Genomic DNA, 13,115 nt, shown 5'->3' with positions numbered 1-13,115 from the left:
CTGCAATCAAAACCAATCTAGCCCACTCCAATGTGACACAGTCAAATCTAAAACAGCCTTCCCCACTACAATCCACTCCACTTCATTCCGCCCCACTACAATCCAATCCACCTCACCCCAGTCCACCCTAATCCATCCCATTTCGCCCCACTGCAGTCCACCACAATCCACCCCACTCCAACCAATCCACCTCTCATCAATTAAATCCACCCCACTCCCTCCGCGATCCACCTCACTACAATCCAACACACTCCAACCTAAAACAATCTGCTCTAATCCAATGTATCTGACTCCAATCCAAAATAATATCCCACACTGCAGTCTGTCCCACTCAACCCTTCCCCACTCCAATCCATAACAGCCTTCTCCTCTCTAATCCGCCCTACTCTAATATGCCCCACTCCAATCCAAAACAATCTACCCAGTCCAATCCCCTCTCTCCAAATTAAAAAATCTGCCCACTCAAATCCAAAACAATCTGCCCCACTCCAATCCAAAACAATCTGCCTGACTTCAGTCTGACCCACTCTAAACTGCTGCACTCCAATCCGAAACAGTCTCCTCCACTCCAATCCACAACAATCACCCCACTCCACTCTACCCCACTCAAATCCAAAACAATCTACCGCAGTTCAATCTGCCCCACTCTAATCCAGAACACTATGTCCCACTCCAATCTGCCTCACTCCAATCCAAAACAGTATGCCTCACTCCAATCCAAAACGATCTGCACCACTCCAGACCCCACTAAATTGAATCCACCTCACTCCAGTAAAATCCATCACACTACTATCTAATCTACTCCAGTCCACCCCCTCCACGTCAGTCCAATCCACCCTACTCCAATTTACCCCACTCCAATCCACCCCTCTCCAGTCGGCCCCACTTCACACTTGTAATCCACCCGACTCAACCCATTTCATCCCATTCCAAGCCACTCCACCTCAATGCAATCTACTCCAATCCACTTCACCCTTTGCAAAATCAAACAGGGTGTTTTTGTTCTAGTTTTGCTTCATTTCAGGTGGATTTTGTGAATCCCTGATTTTCCTTCCCACTCTCATTCATGAACGCTGCTGAGCTCAGCAGTAATGCTCTTCCAGGAGTGAAATGAACTCTTCCGGAAGCAGCGGCTTTTTTGTACATTTTCCAGTCAGATAATTGTTAATACATATTCTACATTGGGCAGTACACTTATCTTAGTATTTATCCATGGTGGTCAGTGCTTTGTCCCAACAGGTGTGAGCTCTTTTTGTTGCACATCGTTTTGCAAGAATCTGCCTCTTCTTCAATATTAACAAGGCATGCGTATAATGTCTTTTTGAGCATTTTTTCTTCTCAGGTGGATGCCTTTCTCAGTTCATTATGAAATCTTGAGTCTCACTTCTATCTAAAGTTGTATGACATGGTATTGGAGACAAAGAATTGCGATACAAAAATATTGCCAAAACTTTTGAAGACACAAATGCGACTTTACATTCTTTGTATGTATAGGTGAAAATATAAACTCCATAAATATAGATGCTAAAATATAGTCACAAAATAGGTAAGTTCATTGAAATTTAAATAGTAAAACAGTATATTAATCAAAATAATACCTAAAAAAGAATTCTAGGAAAAATACATACCATATAAAAAATATAACCTTTGATTTTATAACTTACAAATAAAAAGTAAAGTACATATTTTAAAATACATTTTAACAAAATATTACACAAAATACATAACCAAATAAAACTATGAAATAAGCATTAATAATTCAATAAAATGTTTATAATAATTAAAATCATGAAAAACAATACATGTAAACATTTTTAAATACATATACAGTCAAATGATTTCAATGAAAAATAATAAACATTATTTAAAATTAAATCAGAAAAAAATGAATCTTAAAAAACAATTTAAAAAATAACATAAAAATAAACTTCTGGGGGTTAAATTCACTATTGACGCTCCAAAGTAAGTAAGGGGTCTAATTAACAATTTCTACAGCAATGTAAGCAAAATAATTACAAAATAAAGTTAGTATATTAACAATTAAGATTAAAATTAAAAATATTTACCAGTGGAAGGAGGAGCAGTCCCCCTGTCCATAAGTGCCTTGAGGTCGACCTGCTTGAGAAGAAAAGGGAGGAGAGTGTCAGCCTTGCTGGAGGTGCAGACTACCAGGGCGAGCGGGTCCCTCGACCCAGATCATCACGAAACAGAGCAACCCGAGTGCTTCAGTTTAGAGCATCGACTCGCTTGCCTTAAGCAGCTGCACTGTGGTAATGCTGAAGTGTGCCCGATTGACTATTCCACAGTGACCCTGAAGTGGACTGTACATGGCATTGGCCTGAAGTGCCACCGAAGTTGGCTGCGCTGCATCCGCACTGGGGCTGAGACTGTAAAACTGAGTGGACAAACTCCAAACAAGCGGGCCAGTGATGCGCATATATCTGAAACGCGCAGTACTATATCTTACACCTGGTTAGGGGAAGGTGGGAGGAAGGGCACCTTGAACACTGGGTACAGTGGGACCGCATTAGTGGATATTTGTACTTGCCTATTGTAGTGTGTAGTATTTCATTTTTAAACTTGTTAAAGCACTTTCTTTTTATTCTGTCCCACTGAGAATCAAGTGGGGAAGGGGTGTACTTGGCTCACTTTGAGGAGCCATGGTAGGATGCACCCAAAGACATCAGAGACTAATGGCCCCAGCCCCCTGGGCTGAGGCCCGGTAGCCCTTGTATGCCCTATGTCCCTGCAAATTGGGTCTGACAGTTACCATGCTGAATGCAACACTGGGTTGTCCCTTGCCATGCTCCTCCGGGTGAGGTTAACATTCCTCTGATTTGTAACTTTAATGAAGAAAGGAACCATATCATTTAAGGAGTACTCTTTTGAAACCTATAGGTTTCCGACAGCCAGAAAGAAGTTATTCTCCATTCAGAGGAATTGCATAAACAGGACACTTATTTGCCAGTTCATGAAATTCCCAAGGCTAAAATGGACACTGTTAGAAATGGGGTTTCTGGTTGGCTAGTGTATGCACCTAAGACAGGCAGAACCCATCCACACTAGTCAGGGCAAGGGAGTTACACGTCCAAGATAACCCCTGCTCACCCCCATGGTAGCTTAGCACAAGCAGTCAGGCCTAACCCGGAGGCAATGTGTAAAGCGTTTGCACAACATGTTGCGTAGGCTCTCATTATTCTAATGAGACTACTGGATTTTGAGCAGCAAGATCGTTCACGGTGTGGGAGACTGAGTCTGACCCACTGTGGGTGACCCCTGTCGCTCTAAATCCGGGATTTGCTCCGGATAACTAGCAGTGCCTCATCTCTACCAGAGGATAGGAATGATTGGGCAGCCGATCGCATGACATATTAGGCTTCTAAGGGAAGTCGTGGTCATTTCAGTCACCTCCGGTTCTTTCATTCACAATTCAGTCTCATGTATAAATGACAGACAGAAGCAGTATATGTTCCAATGATTGGTTTAATAAAACAACTGCATCTTAGATAGCAAAGCGTGAGCTGCAATAACCAGGACAACATAACATGACAGTATTAAAATGGTGACGAGAAGAGTGAAGCATAAGAATAATGCTATCATATTGTCACTATAACCGATGGACTATTTCCTATCTAAGTCATACTCTGAGCACAGCTTGTTAAGCTCTAATTCTGCCTTTCAGGTGCCCCCCGGAGGACATCAACCCTCATACCTGAGCAAAGGCCTGTGGTCTGCGTTAGCATCTGTAACGAAGCATTCAGCAAGCAGCATACAGTTGTGGTTCCTTGGCTGGAATCTCCCTCTTAACATCTAATGAGACTAGGAAGTGTTTTTATAATAACACAGCTGATGTTCTAAGAAAATGTCCCTACGTAAGGATGTGTATTTTCTACGAATGTTGGAGACTAAACTCCTACCACGTTCACTGGTAATGTACCAAACTGTAGCCTTGAATGAAGCACAGAGTGATCAAGAACGTCTTGTTTGAGAACACAGTGCTGAACTAAGCAAAAACAGTTAGATGAAAATAAAACAAGACCGTAAAACTGGTTATTGTAAAAATAACAATGTGAAGCCGAATAAAATATATCTAGGTTAAAGTGCACAGCGGCCTAGTGTGTTAAACTAGCATGCATGGAGCTATTTCTAAAATGGCTACACAACAAACACACAAAACCATGTGACGCAAGATGTACACCCCAAAGTAAACACAACACTGAGCTATTTAAAAATAAACTGTATTTTACAAAACATAATTAGACCAAACATTACATGTTAGTAATACCCTGCTACCTTAGCAGTTGTCAGAATGTTACACAAGTTACTAATACTCTGCAAGAATAAGCAGTTGTCACAATGGAACACGTAAGTACTCAGGATTCTGCAACATAAGCAGTAGTCAGGAATGACAATAAAGAGACATATGTACTTGTCACAAACACATCATAAATATCCATAATAGGAACATTAGAGAACATATGACAAGTCATAAGAAAATAAACATATATCTGCCTAGCATGCCCATAACAGGAGCATATAGCCAATATATATCATTAGAAAAATAACCCTGGAGCATACCACCCTCCCATTGTCCCCAAGAGTACCTTATTTTATAGAGTAAGGCACTCCTAGTGCCTGGAAGATCGCAGTGGGGGCCCCCTGCACTCCGATGTGCTCAACGGGGGCCACACGTAGTTCCTAGGGGAGAGGGACAGTCAGCACCCTCTCTGATGTACATAAGGGGCCCCTCCTGGGGCCTGTGATCTCTGTGGGCACTCCCAGGTCTCCACTGGCCCTACCACCAAAAGGGAGGGGGCAAGGTAGCCCAACAAAGTAATGGGGGCTAAAGGAAGGGGCCTCCGGTGAGGCCTCCCTTCTCCGTTTGACCAAGCGCAGGTCGGGCAACCAGGAAGTGGGGCTCAGCAGCTGGGAGACCTCCGATGAGGTTTTCCTTCCCCAGTCCGCGAGCGGGTGCCTTTCAGCACCTTCCAAGAGCTTGGGGGAGCAGGGGGGAGCCTCTACGATGAGGCTTCTCCTCTGTTTACATACGCGGCCGCACCCGACACAGTGCACGAGCCGCTCAGCTGCCTTCCCTCATCTGCGAGGAAGGCAGCACACAACCAGGTGTTGACATGTGCCTCGGGGCGCTCCTCAAAGCGTGCTTCCCCCGGGGGGCACAATAGAAGCACGGTCGCTCCTTTCCTTGACTGAGAGGTGCCCTAGGGGTCCCAAGGGCAACTCAACACTCGTGCTGAAGGCTGGCAGTTTCCCGAGTCGCAGCGGGGATCCTTATCCGCACAGGATCGCTTTTCAAAGTGCAAAGGCACTTTTATTCAGCCTGGGCCACGGCGGTGAATTTTCCCCACAGCGTTTGCATTTAGAAAGCGCAGAGGGGCACAGCCAGCGGTCTCCAGGCGCTAAAGGTGAACCCAAGAAGCACTCCTCTGGCTTTGAGAAAAGAACAGGGGTCAGGGGCCACAGCACCCTGTCCCTGGAGACAGGAGAAGAAGGGGGAGCACAGGGCTGGCAAACTCAGTTGCAGGCCAGCACAAAAGTGGATGCAAGCAGTGGCAGTTTCTCCTAGTGACCAGGCAGGTCACAGGTCAGCACAACAGCAGCAGTCCAAGATGGGTCCTGGTGAGTCCCCTCAGCAGCGTCCAGTGTTCAGTTTCAAGAGTGTTATTCAGTCCTCAAGTGTGTCTATATTGTGGGGAAAATTCCCCTGTACTTATACTTAGTTTGCAGTGTCTCTTACAATTAGGAGGAGAGGGGGTTCCAATCAGTTACAACTGGTTCTGGAAGTGCCCCTTCTCTCCTCCAGCACAGGCTCCAAACATCAGTGGGGGGTAAACGACCCTATTGTGCAAGGCCAGGGCACAGCCTTTACAAATGCAGGTGTGCCCCGCCTCTCCCTTCTCTAAGCCCAGGAAGACTATACAATATGTAGATGCACCTCTGTGACACCTCCACCCTCCCTTTGTACAGTCTGTCTGAAAACTTTGCACAAAGCCCCAACTGTCAGTCTGCCCAGACGTGGATTAGAGTCAAGCTGCAAAAACACCAGAGTCATAAGCACAGATAAATGTGCACTTTCTAGAAGTGGTATTTCTGTAATAGTAATAAAAAGTACACTTACACCAGTAAGCAGCATTTCTTATCACCATTAGAACCATACCAAACATTCCTACGCTACCCTCATAAATCAGACAATACCCCTTACACATAAGGCAGGACATTTCTAATGTAATCATATGAGAAGGCAGCACTCAAAGCAGTGAGACACCAAGTTAGGCTGTTTGTCACTACCAGGACAAGCCACGCAACCTGGCACGTCTTGCCTTCTACATACATGGCACCCTGCCCATAGGGCTAGCTAGGGCGTACCTTAGAGGTGACTTACATATAGTAAAAGGGGAGTTCTGGGCCTGGCAAGTAAATTTAGATGCCAGGTACCTGCGCACACAGGCCCTGTGGTCTGGGTTTGAGAGGCTACTTCAGTGGGTGGCGCAAGCAGCACTGCAGGCCCACTAGTAGCATTTAATTTACAGGCCCTGGGTATAGGAATACCACTTAACAAGGGACTTATAGGTAAATTAAATATGCCAATTAGGTAAAAGCCAATCATACCAATTTTACAAGGGAGAGCACATGCATTTTAGCACTGGTTAGCACTGAAAAAGTGCTCAGAGTCATAACGTCAGCCAACAAAGGTCAGAAAAATAAGGAGGCAAAGGCAAAAAGTCTGGGGAATGACCCTGTAAAAGGGCCAGGTCCAACAGACACCATAAGACAAGAAGATTTGAATGAGAGACTTGGTGACTTGGATAGAAAACCAAAGCATGGACTTGATCACAAAAGCACTGTAAAGAAAAAAGGCACATCAGTGAGCAAGGCGAGGGCAGATACTTATGAAATTGCAAAGCTTCAGGTTTGTGTCTGGCTGTGAAAAGAATTTGTAAAGTAGGTGCCACCACAGGATTCATCTTAATTAACTATGCTATCTTCATTTTAAGAAAATGGCAGAGGAATCATTGGACAAGGAGATTTAGACAAGAGGCAAGGTTGAAAGCAAAATACAATGGTAGGGTGTATTTAGGGCAGGATTACAGTTGCAAAGAGGGCTGAAGGATACTTCTGGCAAACACTTTTTAATTTTAAGGGACTTAGTTAATAGAAATACCCATGGAAGAAGCTGACTAGACTGGCCATTGTGAGCTGTCACACACTACACTGGTCAGCTGACTGTGCTCTGCTGACTTCCTGTGCCCACAAGACCACCGTGGCCACTGCATTTTATTGTCGGCCTGTTAGCCTAAAGCACACCGTGTGAGGCTGATGTGAGTGCCAGTCTTCTGGTAATTCATCTCAATACTTTGGCATAGTGTTTTCGTTCTTCCAGCAATGGCACACTATTTCCTGACTTTCTCGCTGCAAGCTGAAAAATTGTATGATCGAGTGCGCAGTTTTGCAGTTTGTTTTTTTTCTAAGAAAAGTGATCTGTTTTGTGATCTTTTATTGCCTTAATGCTTTTTGTCAAAATGGAACTTGAATAAAGAATATTATCACACTTTGTAAAAATAAATTTCTGGCAAAACAATACATTACATGTAGTATGTGTCCACAAGTAAGTATAGGAAGAATAAATTCTACAATCTGATTGACCATGATGATTAAATACCCCCAAACCCTTTACCTGGAACGTATACCCCAATATTAAGTTACAGTGTAAGGGGTCAATGCACTTCTCTCTGGAAATTTGCAGGGCAACACCTTCACCTGTGTCTTGATTTTTGGATGAATACACCTCACAAACGTCTGCTAGTCATGTGCATTAAATGAAGTGCTTGTTTCTTACAAACTCACAAAAAAATATTCAAAAACATTCGGGGGTATCACATCCAAAAGGTTTGTTCTCTACACACTTCATGCTACTTCTTCCAGTCCTTCTATACTGAGTTGTCGATTAACTGGCCTTTCTTTCAACTGATGGTATTCAACTGATTACTTCAGGGTGGTTCTTGTGCGGTCAGTTGGATCAATAGGTACCCTTCTTAGTGTACTGAACCACACCTTGTTTCAGCGTAGTGAGTATGGATTTCCCCACACATGACCTTCCTGATGCATTCTTAAAGCTATAACTTATAAGAAATGTCACTGATGTTATTTCGAACCACCACAATCATAAAGTCTGCATAGGGGCTGTACTTCCTTCGAATATTCCTATCAGAAGCTAGTGGGTTTTATGTGAGATTTGGCATACTGAGAAAGTGACGAGCTTGAATTCCAAAGAGATGGCCAAACCTCCTTTGCGGTTAGATTTGTTTTTTTCAGCTGATCACATTATGGGGGTCATTCCGACCCCGGCGGTCAAGGACCGCCGGGGCCGGGGTCGGCGGGAGCACCGCCAACAGGCTGGCAGTGCCCCGCAGGGCATTCTGACCGCGGCGGTTTGGCCGCGGTCAGAAGAGGAAAACCGGCGGTCTCCCGCCGGTTTTCCGCTGCCCGACGGAATCCTCCATGGCGGCGCAGCTTGCTGCGCCGCCATGGGGATTCCGACACCCCATACCGCCATCCAGTTCCTGGCGGTTCGCCCGCGAGGAACAGGATGGCGGTATGGGGTGTCGTGGGGCCCCTGGGGGCCCCTGCAGTGCCCATGCCAATGGCATGGGCACTGCAGGGGCCCCCGTAAGAGGGCCCCACAAAGAATTTCAGTGTCTGCTGTGCAGACACTGAAATTCGCGACGGGTGCAACTGCACCCGTCGCACCTTCCCACTCCGCCGGCTCCATTCGGAGCCGGCTTCCTCGTGGGAAGGGGTTTCCCGCTGGGCTGGCGGGCGGCCTTCTGGCGGTCGCCCGCCAGCCCAGCGGGAAGACCAGAATGGCCTCCGCGGTCTTTCGACCGCGGAGCGGCCATTTGGCGGTTCCCGCCAGGCGGGCGGCTACCGCCGCCCGCCAGCCTCAGAATGAGGCCCTATATGTTTTTATATGTATTCAATATAAAATAGCATCCAATTTGGTTTATGTTTTTATGAGTCCAAATTGAGTTTCCATCTCTTGTCATTTTGAGCGGCCTGTCGTTGGGATGTGGGGTGTGACCTTTTACCCTAAGATGTTCACTGCTTCATTATTTATCTACTGATAACAATTGCCCAACACTGTACTCCTAACGAATCATGGTATGCTACCATGCCATTAGTGTAGCAGCTGGAGTGGGTGTCCAGTGAAACACTTTTACATAAAACAAAAGGACATGATTTATTTTCATGAAAAGTATTTTCCAAATTGAGTTGCATTTTAAGGAGAGCCTGAAACTGTAGAATACTGCTGAATGAAATAGACAGTGTTTGCTTACTTAATTTATTCTGCACTTGGGATCACCTACAGATTCCTGTCAGCATGAAAGACAAAACATCAGAGAAGAATGCACCCTTAGAGGAATCAGCCAAACAAGACACTCCTTCGCCAGTTCAAGAAATAATTAAGGCTGAAACGGAGACAGTTAAATTGGAAGACAGCAGGCTTGAATATGCCATCAGAGCAAAATCTGACCTTGAGGAACCTAAAACGGAGATGATGCACGCTGTTTCTGAAGTAGATAATGGTGCCGAAGAGAAAGTGACTGACAAACAGCCTGAGGTAATACAAATTGACTGCTCCCCAAATTATGATGATCAAAAGTATATATTATAAAGGACCCCTTGTATACATAGTCATGGAAGTGTAACTCACCAAGGACTTCCATGACCCAGGGCCTGTGGGCTTTTCGTAGGTAATAGCTCAGAAGTGATACCAGTGCCGGATTGTATATATGGATATAAATATTTAAATCCTAAAAGAGATGTGGTGTCTTTCTCACCTCAACCACTCATGCAAAAAATACGAAATCTGCCACCCAATACACTTCCATATTGTACCTGCTCATCTGCATTTTTCATTCAGATCATACTTGGTGTGCTTTGATTGCAGCATTTAAAAAAATCAATGCTTCCCTAATGTTGCGCTGCTCGCATTAAGTCCACTAAATTGAACGCATGCTTAATGCCTGGTGCTACCTTACCAGATGGATGGGTCGCTTGAACTAAACACAGCCACTGCTAGTTACTCGTGGCCACATTCCAAACCATCATTTTTAGCCCTCTATGCCACCTCAGATTACATCCAGCGATATGCAAATCAGCCTTGATCCTGCGGTATTAAGAACGTTAAGGAATACTAGGGCCATTAAAGGCAAGTGTCTTCAGACTCTACCACAATTGGTCAGACGAGAGCACCATATAACAAAAAATGCAAAAAATGACTTGTTTTTGGGGGAGTGGGAGCATTCAAAAGGCAAACTGTGTTTTACCTGCTGCTCTAAAATACTTGCACTAGGGATGTTTATGCTCACCCTCTAATTAAAATGTAGTTCTTTGCCTGCTACGACTCACCCATGCCTCATATGATAAAAAAACAGTATAATGTGTTTGTGAATTCCACCTACTGGCTCTCTGCAAAGCTGATTTATTGTTCTACTGCACCCCTCAACGATAATTTTATATGACACCTCCCACAAAAGAAATGGATCAACTTTCTCTCTAAAATAAAAAAAAAGATTCTTATCTCTCTTTTCCCTTTCAGTTGAATAGATGGTCTTTTCTGCATCCCTACATATCTTTAGTCTTTTTGCTGCGCAATGTTTAATTATTTAGTTCATTGAAAAAGGACAGCTTTCTCTTTTTCTGGAAGGGATACAAGAACGTTTATCATTTCACAACTTTTAATTATTATTCCTACTATATATAAAAAATAATTGGAAATGTTTTTTATAAAATATCCCAATACTTTTGAAACGTTTAGGATTGGGAATCTTAATAAAGCGTATTTATGACCCTACAAATATCACAAAACCTTTAGCGGATTTCAAAGTGTTTTCATTCATTACCACTCTCTTCAGAAACGATACCACATTTTTAAAATTATGGAAACAACAGAGAGTGTTAAGAGCTAGTCTTTTTGTAAATAATTTTTTTAAAGATATTTACTTGTTATTTGAAAACAAACCAATCTTTCTAATGTTATAAAAGTTATTTCGAGTTTTTAGGGAATTATTTAAGAAAAACGTGATTACATTTCCTCAAACGATCTAATTTTTTCTAAAAGTTACTTTAATAGTGTTTAACAAACTATCCCAACCACAATGGTTTAGCTTCAAAGTCAGAATATACATGTCGAAAGTGGGGCTGTGCTCCCTTGTTCTCCACTCATGTCACCAGGATCATTTATTTTATGTTAGGAGCAAAGGATTAAAATATTTCCCACATCTTAATTAGTAAAATACCCTGTACACTCTTAAAACAACAACATCAGTGTCAGTAAGCAAAAATAACACTGTTGCACTGGTTGCGAATGTAACTACTGGGTTGCACAGCACAACTGCATTGTTTTGTAACCAGGTCAGTTTCTACGCATTTCTTGATTAAACACCTCTTGAACCTAGAACCAATCTCTGTCTTCTGTTTTGCCAATTTCTTATCTCTCATGTTTACACATATTTAGCACAGAAGGTCAATCCAACAATCAGTAATTTGTAGAGTGCAGCACTGTCGCTCCTAGGAGTATCTAGGCACTGTGGGAGTCACTTCTCTGTCAAATAGCCATGTCTGCAGTCTCCTTCTGAAGTCTGCCAGGGAGTGGGCCGTTCTGAGGTGGAAGGGCAGTTTGTTCTAGGACTTGGCTGCTATATGGGAGAAGGAGCGACCTCCTCTGGGGCTGCGATGGATGTGGGGTTGTGTGTGCGAGGTTGAGCGAGGCAGAGAGAGGGTGTCTAGAGGGGACGTGGAAGTTCAGACGGTGGTTGATGTAGGCCAAGCCTATGTTGTGTAGAGCTTTATATGCAAGTGTGAGGATCTTGAAGTGGCATCCCTTCTGGAGGGGATGCCAGTGAAGGTTTTTGAGGTGGGCGTGATGCTTGCTTGCTTGAGGAGGTTCAGGAAGAGTCTGGTGGCAGTGTTCTGCAGGGTTTGGAGTCTTTTGAGTTGGTGGGAAGATATTCCGGCATAGAGTGCTTTGCTATAGTCAAGGCAGCTGGTGATCAGGGCGTGCATAATGGTTTTTCTGGTATCAGTGGGGATCCAGCTGAAAATGCGTCAGAGCATGCTGAAGATGTAGAAGCAAGAAGAGTTGACTGAGTTTACCTGTCGATTCATGGAGAGTTGGCCATCGAGGATGATTCTGAGGTTGCGAACATAGTTCGAATAAGCTGGTGTGGGTCCGAATTCCACTGGCCACCAGCTGTTGTCCACGATGAAGTGTTATTCCTGAAGATCAGTACTTCCATTTTGTCGGTGTGTAGCCTGAGGTAGTTCTCTCTCATCCATGATGCTACCTCGGTCATATCGTTGTGGAAGTGGGTTTTGGTGTTGAGTGGGTCCTTGGTGAGTGAGAGGATCAGTTGAGTGTCGGAGTATGAGACTATTTTGAGTCCATGGGATCTGATGATGTATGCAAGGGGATCATGTAGATATTGAATAGGGTGGGGCTGAGGGAGGATCCCTGGGGTACGCTGCAGGTGATGTGCCTGGGTGGAGACATGAAGGGGGTGGGGGCTGATGCTCTGAGTGCGGCCTGAGATGAACGAGGCGATCCATTTGGGGGCATTTTGCTGGATGTCCATGTTGTGAAGTCTGTTGAGGAGAGTGTGGTGGGACACTGTGTAGAATGCTGTGGAGAGGTCAATGAGGATCAGGGCTGCTGATTCCCCTCTTTCAAGGAGTGTCCTGATGTCATCCGCGGCTGCGATCACGGTGGTTTCAGTGCTGTGATTGGTCGGAAGCCCAGTTGCGATGAGTCGAGAAGGTGGTTCTGGTAGTAGGTGAGCTGTTGGTTGATGGCTTTCTCAAGACCTTTCACAGGGAAGGGGAGCAGGGAGATCAGTCTGTAGTTTTTGAGGTCGCTGGGGTTGGCGGAGGGTTTCTTGAACAGGGGCCTGACCTCTGCATGCTTCCATTTGTGTGGGAAAGATGGCGTGGAGATGGAGGTGTTGAGGATGGTGGGTAGTTCCATGCTAATGTTGTTGAATCTGAGGTTGAAGAGCCTGTGTGGGCAGGGATTGATGGAGGCTCCCGAATAGATGGAG

At 44.6% G+C, this 13,115-nt stretch overlaps 1 protein-coding gene across 9 annotated transcripts in view; it reads left to right on the top strand.

Annotated features, from left to right (window-relative positions):
• The window catches only part of SYNE2 (spectrin repeat containing nuclear envelope protein 2), a 1,823,309-nt gene that overhangs the window by 770,838 nt on the left and 1,039,356 nt on the right, over nucleotides 1-13,115 (top strand). For all 9 annotated transcript variants that reach the window (XM_069207355.1, XM_069207357.1, XM_069207362.1 and 6 more), the window contains one exon: nucleotides 9,386-9,637. In XM_069207355.1, the coding sequence (XP_069063456.1) occupies nucleotides 9,386-9,637 (252 nt within the window). The remainder of the gene's footprint in view (nucleotides 1-9,385; nucleotides 9,638-13,115) is intronic.

The sequence above is a fragment of the Pleurodeles waltl genome, chromosome 9 (genome assembly GCF_031143425.1).
Source record: "Pleurodeles waltl isolate 20211129_DDA chromosome 9, aPleWal1.hap1.20221129, whole genome shotgun sequence".
NCBI lineage: Eukaryota > Metazoa > Chordata > Amphibia > Caudata > Salamandridae > Pleurodeles > Pleurodeles waltl.
Note: the sequence above shows the minus strand (reverse complement) of the source record. Positions and strands in the feature narration are given on the sequence as shown.